Source organism: Pseudorasbora parva, chromosome 8 (genome assembly GCF_024679245.1).
Source record: "Pseudorasbora parva isolate DD20220531a chromosome 8, ASM2467924v1, whole genome shotgun sequence".
Lineage (NCBI taxonomy): Eukaryota > Metazoa > Chordata > Actinopteri > Cypriniformes > Gobionidae > Pseudorasbora > Pseudorasbora parva.
In genome coordinates, this window is record NC_090179.1 from 34106464 (window position 1) to 34113442 (window position 6979).

Here is a 6979-nt window from a genome sequence, read left to right on the forward strand (position 1 = left end):
TTTGGAATTACTAACATGTTTTTATAAATTCACACATTTACATTGTAGAATTTTTATATGCTGTGTTTACAGATGCTCATGTAGCCTGGCTACAGCTTGCACACTTGATGCTACGGTTATAACCACAAAAGAGAGCGCGAGAGAGAGAGAGAAAAAAAACATGTTGCTATCTTAGAGTAGGGGAAATATCTGCCATCACGGAAGACTGACTGAAACAAAACAGAGAGAGGGGAAGTTCACAGTACAAATACATAGAGAGTCAGTTAACCACTCGACACTCACATGAGCGAGAGAGAGACGTGCGGACGGAACTGAAGAGGAGCTGAACATTGAGCTGGCTCTGTTAGAACAGTTGGGTTATTAGACACAGTGTGTGTATGTGTGTTCGCATAGAACTGGACTGGAATTTATTGTTGGATATGATTCTCAGCTGACATAAACATGGATTGGACAACATGGATTTGTTTTCTGGTCACATTGATACACATCCCTGTTTATATAGCAGGTAAGGATTGAATGATTGAATGTGTGTGTGTGTATATATATATATATATATATATATATATATATATATATATATATATATATATATATATATATATATATATATATATATATATATATATATATATATATATATATATATATGATTTTATATAAATATATAAAATATATAGATATGTTATATGTTACATATATATGTTACAGTACAGTATTTGATATATATCAAATACTGTACTGTGACATTGAAAATACATTTATTAATTTTTTTTTAAATATTATAATATTTGTAATTTTAAATGAAATATTTATAAAAAGGTCATGTCCACAATGCTGAAATAAAAAGTTCAAGTGGGCGATTGACTTGAGCCCCAGATTCTGTCAGGCGTCTACGATGACGTAAGCGATGTAAATTCCTCGCTGAATTTGGGTGTCCCCCTGTGACCACTGCATTGACAGCTCTCAAATGAATATATAGCAGCGACAATGTGTTTTTATTTATTTATTGTACTTTGACTCCAGTGAATATTCAACATTTTTCACAGCTTTTTGTCAAAACCAACATACACACTGTAAAAAAAGGCAAATGTTGAACTTTTGCAGTACAATCGACTTGGATGTTTAAGTTATTTCAACTTAAATGATGTTAAACTGACTTAAAAAAATTAGTTACATCTTGTATAACTAATAAAAACAAGTTTAACATTGCTTAACTTATTTTGATGAGTTAAAAAAAAATGTAAAAACATATGTTGTCATAACTTTTGACTTTTTCATATTTTTTTTACAGTGAGAAAACACAGATAGAGAAAACATTTTTTTTATAAACACCCAACTAACTATTGCTATAACACTGTATTGTTTAGCATTTTGTAAATTATTTTTGAAACATTTTTAGTAGAAGTTTGTCTGATGAAAGAGCAAAATGGCTTAAAAAACCACCATGCCACCTACATATGGAAAGTACAGCTGATGGTGACAATAAATGGACAATAAATACAATACCTCATGTATGAGAATGCAGCTGTGACTGGAACAAGAGCAAGTAACCCACTTCTCTATTGGGAAGAGAAGAGTCTTGAAGATAATTCTGATAATATATATATATTTTTTTTGTTCACAGACGAGACGGTGGAATTTGACATATGGGAGGGAAATGTAACTGTAATCTGGCATCCCCCTAAAAGAGCCCCCATACATGCTCTTTATCAAGTAAAGCAAGCACTGTAAGCAGCCTTAATATACAAGTTCACAGTTTACTAAACATATTATTTTGGTTTTCCTTCAGCCCTCTTTTTTTTTTTTTTTTTTTTTGTTGTTGTTTGATGGAGATTTACAATTCACCTAAGCTAATGTATTGGTCTTTTCTTTGTTAGGTATGGTAGCTATGAGTGGGAGATTGTGCCAGGGTGTAACATGATTAAGGAAACTAGATGTGAAATTGGGAACATTTTATTCAAACCAGAAATGAAAATAAAGATTGAATTGCAAGGAGGTGGCAACTTTTCCTGGACAGCAGTAAGAAGAATTCGTTTATATCAGAGTAAGTATCACTACAACCTTTTAAATATAAAGAACATCAGGCTTTACTGTCTAAATGTTATTTACTGGCATTGATGGGTCCATGAAGAACCTTTAACATCCATGCAACATTTCCATTGCACAAAAGTCAATGAAAAAAGGTTCTTCACACTTCTTTTAAACGAATCACCAAAAATTAAAATTTTGTCATTTTTAACTCACCGCACCCTCATGTTGTTCCAAACCTGTATGAGTTTCTTTTTTCTACTCAACCCAAAAGACGATATGTTAAAGAATGTTGGTACCCCGACAGCAACACAGTGTCAGGCCAGATCCGGGCCACATCTGGATTCAACATGTACCAGACGTGGGTCTGATCTGGACCGACATTATGTTGCTGTCTGGGTAACCACACAGTTGATGGAAGCCATACTAAGTCCGTCAACTGTTGAATTACCAACATTCTTAAAAATATCTTCTGTTTTGTTCAGCAGTAGAAAGTAACTCTTACATGTTTGGAACAACTTGAGGGGGAATAAATAATGACAGAATTTTCATTTGCTTGTGAACTAACTCTTTAAGAACTGATCACTGAAAGGTTCTTTGTGGAACCCAAACTGGTTCTTCTATGTTGTTTTGAAACCTTCATTTTTTTAAGTGTAAAAGCTGTAACATTATTAATGGTAATCTTCTTTCCATGTTTTAGGCAAATTACTGGCTCCAGAGTTTGACCTGTCTTCCACCAAAAATATGGTGAAGGTTAAGATTCACAGAAAGCCATTTCTTAAAGAACTTTTTGATTATGGACCAAGTTACTCTGCCATTCTTTATCCTAAAGGACAGGAGAGTCAGGTTGGTTTTTTTAATGGACAAGACCCTAAAAAAGTGTCTTTGCATAAATTAACTTGCTTGCTATATTGCATGTCACTGGAATTGCTAAACCTGTATTTTCTCGGCTGTAGGCTATAACAGTAAGCGACGATGATGAAGATGGAGAAGTGGAGTTCACTTCATTACCATTGTGGCAGGAGTATTGTGTCGTAGTGAAAGTGGAGATTACATCTAATGATGTGAGCAACACGTCATTACCACGCTGCATATGTCCATCAGCAGGTACTACCAATTACAGAATTTGAACAAATAGTCATCTTGTATTTTTACACTGATTTCTGTTTTTACGTAATGGGCCCTATCATAGACCAGGTGCAATGCGCAATTGTTTTTTGCGAGTTACAGCCCGACACAGTTACAATTTTCACGTCCAGTGCCACGTTTTTTAAATAGCAAATACACTTGCACCCATTTGTGTGCCCATGGGCGTGCTGGTCTGAAAACTAGGTGTGTTCAGGCACATTGTTGGCTCGTTGCGATTTTGAGGCAATTGAAAATAGCATTCTTTAAATAACAAAGATTAATTGCAATATTTGTTTTGTTATAAGAGCACGTTATTAATATGCACGCAAATACTTATTACACACACACAGGGACACGCAGCAGCACACAAAGATTCTTAAATATTAAAAATACAAAGGATTCCTCTCTGGAGAAGCGTTCAGTCTCTCCGCTTCGCAAATTCCACCATGTAAATAGCGAATCCTCCATGGCGCAACCACAACTGACTTTTAAAGGGAATGGGAGATGAGACTCTGATTGGTTTATTGCACGTTATCCCCAAAACACACCCATGGCTCCTTAAAAGAATAGGGACAACCCTTTTAGACCATGCACCTGGCGTGACGACCATCGTTAAACTAGAAAAATTAATTTGGTCACGCCCTAAATTCTCTTGCGCCGTGTGCTTTGGACCATGTGATTAAATCGCTAAAATAGGGCTCAATGAATGCTAAACTGTATATTTTACTAAGTAGTATGTTACACAAAATAAACCGCTTCAGGGTGATATTGATACAAGACCCTTGATCTTTGCATTTCTGTTTATTATGTAGTTGTAATGATTTCTTTGTGAAATTTGAACCACCGAAGTTTAATGTTGATTCCTCTTGTTTGTCAGACATGTCTCTGGTGATCTGCATGGCAGTTATTGGTGTAGTTGGAGTTATGACCTTCTTCATGTTTGCAGTCTGTTTCTTCTTGAGGCGTCCCGGCAAAATGCCCTCTGTTCTGGTGAGTCAGCTTGGTGATTTTGAGCACAATAAATGTAGTTTCATCAAAACCAAAAGTGTTACGCAAGCCAGTTTCAGGGTCTGAAAAAAGGAATAGGCAAAAATCTGAAGAAGAGAGGCTCAGCACTGATCTCTGTTAAAAGTGTCAGTTCTCCTTTCGAGGAAAAGTAGCAAAAAATGGAAATGCTGGGGATTTTTCTTGTCTTACGTATTTATATGATCTCAGTGATGTTAATGATAAGGCAATAGCATTCAGAATTAAACTTATTTGACAATTTCTGATATATCTCATATCAACTGTCATCATTAGTATTGTCATTATACATTCATGCATGTGTTGCATAATGTACAAAAGTTTATGGTTGATAAGAATTTGTAATGTTTTTGAAGTCTCATGTGCTCACCAAAGTTACATTCATTTAATATAATGTAATATTGTGAAATATTTTTACAATTTAAAAATGTAAAAATGTAATTTATTCATGTGATGAAAAGCTGAATTTTCAGCAGCCATTTCACCAGTCTTCAGTGTCACATGATTCTTTAGAAATCAATCTAATATGCTGACAGAAAATTCAAAAGAACATCATTTATTTGAAATTGAAATTGCTCACATCATAAATGTCTTTAGTGTCCCCTTTGCATTGAAAGCACCACTGCTAAGTACTAAAATATTCCCCCACGCTTTAATTTTTTGTTGTTTTGTGAGATTTAGTATTAAGTCCTAACCATTATTTATCATATTGTCCATCAGAAATCCGCCGTGAATGGATGGCACCCTATGAATGTAGGACCGATCCAAGTGGAAACCGTCACTGACAAGGGGTGGCTAATGACTAGCAACAAAATGGTGGTAATGAGTAAAGCATTTGATGAGGACAAAGACCTTTCTGAGGAGGACAAAGAGAGACGGGAGAGTACAGACAGCGGTGTGAGTGTGGGCCAGCAGCACTCGCTTAAGAATGGAGGCACAGGCGGACATACGGAAGAGGAGGACAGCGGCTGCGGCAGTCTGACAGGAACCGAGGACAGTCTCAGCGGTGGAAGAAGAAGCCTGGAAGAGCTCCCTTTCCTGGACGGAGGAGTAAATAGCAGCAACGGTGAAAGAAAAGACGACAGTGGCCTGGGAATGGGAAGCCAGGATGAATCTGAGATAGTTGTTTTAGGGGATGGATATCGCAGTCAGAGCCCTTCTGCTGAAGCTGAAAGTGAGGCGACCGCCCCGTGTAATGTAGACACTAAAATGGCCAGCCCCAGCTGTGACTATCGCTCTGGTCACGTGACGTGCTTGTGTTCTGACTTTGAGACTTGCATTTGGTGCAAAACCAGGAAGCTCCCAACAGACACGGATTCATCGTCTCATGAGAATCCCAGTAATTTCACCTCTGATAATGACAATAACATACCAAGCTATTTGAAAAAATCTCCTTTACAGACAGTGAATCTGCTAGGACTGGGAGATTCGTCCTCCCGGATAGATGAGAACTGCAGTGAGTCGTCACTTTTCATTACCTGTCCACTACTTCTACAAGAGACCTGCCAACTGGACACTTTGCCTCTAACATTAGGAGACGTAGAACTGACATTCACGTGAGACATAAGACGTTTTCATGAAGAAGTACGCAAATATAAGCCAGACAAATGTAACGGACGTAGGCCAGTAGGAGCTGTGCATGCAAACCTCACTAATGGCTGTGGTATTTAGCCTCCTTGTTAGCATGCCTGTCTCCCATGACAGAGACTCCAGTTAATTTCCTGTTCGGAACGTGTCGGAACGGTTGCACAATGCATATCTGCTTCTCCTTCTGCCGGTTGCTCAGAAGTGTAACTTCCTGCAAGCATCGGGTCGTCATTTTGCCTAAATGCTGACCGGAGAGGAAACAAATTGAGTGATCAAGAGTGAAATACTATCAGACTATGAAGTCAATGAGCCATTACCAGTTCTTGACGTCTAATATCATACATCCCATCCACCACTGATGTATTTTCTTTATTATGTTACATATTTGTGTTCATCTATTGCATTTTTTTGCACATGAATTGTACGTATTTACATTTTATGTATCTACTGACATTTTTGATATGCTACATTTGAAATGGTCAAATCCATCATTTCATATTGGGTCCAATAAAAGCATATGATATGAGACTGAGGTATGGGACCTACATGGGTTTGTTATTTGGGGTCCATGTCAGCCCTGTCAGAATTAGCCACAGAATGGGCCCTAAACGGGTTTGTCCATGGGTTTCATTTTGCCATTTAACCCATATTAGTCCCACCATTAAATGGTGGCTGGGGTGTTGAATGTGATGGAATGATATAAAGGTGATGATAATAATAATGATTATTATTATAACAATACATTTCTAGAGGTTGACATTTTCTATAAAAATGTGGTGCTTTCCCATTCACAATTTTCTAGTGGTATGACGAGACACCTGTCTCACAAAACGAGACAATTAGGTTCACGAGAACGAGACAAGATTTTTACATAGTATTTTTAGAAATCCTCAATGAAATACAAGTCTAGAAAAATGGTTTGCAGGTGCATTTGAAATGTTTTAACTCATCATCTTGTTATGAATGTCATTTCAATTCTACTGTCTGATTATGAATTATCATATGCAGTAAATATAAGCACTATAAAGTTTTACCAAAAACTCAACTGACCGGCTCTTTCCTGTATGATTGTCTCTTCTGCACATGAGCTTCTTTTGACCTCCTAACTGAACTCCTTCCCACAAATTGATCATAGATATTAAGTGCAAACAATAACCATACTTCAAGTACTAGATGTAGCATTGGCATATATTCTATCCTAACTTCCCCCTCA

At 36.9% G+C, this 6979-nt stretch overlaps 1 protein-coding gene across 2 annotated transcripts; it reads left to right on the top strand.

Annotated features, from left to right (window-relative positions):
• Positions 1 to 237: 237 nt before the first annotated feature.
• On the top strand, positions 238 to 6811 carry il10ra (interleukin 10 receptor, alpha). Of its 2 annotated transcripts, XM_067451801.1 has the most exons (7): positions 239 to 505; positions 1625 to 1727; positions 1878 to 2044; positions 2729 to 2874; positions 2985 to 3135; positions 4034 to 4146; positions 4900 to 6811. In XM_067451801.1, exons 1-7 carry the CDS (start codon positions 442 to 444, stop codon positions 5737 to 5739), a joined length of 1584 nt encoding a protein of 527 aa, XP_067307902.1. In that variant the 5' UTR covers positions 239 to 441; the 3' UTR covers positions 5740 to 6811. The 2 variants fall into 2 exon arrangements, with proteins under 2 accessions (XP_067307903.1, XP_067307902.1); XM_067451802.1 differs by lacking the exon at positions 1625 to 1727 and having other exon boundaries at positions 238 to 505.
• Positions 6812 to 6979: the final 168 nt, after the last annotated feature.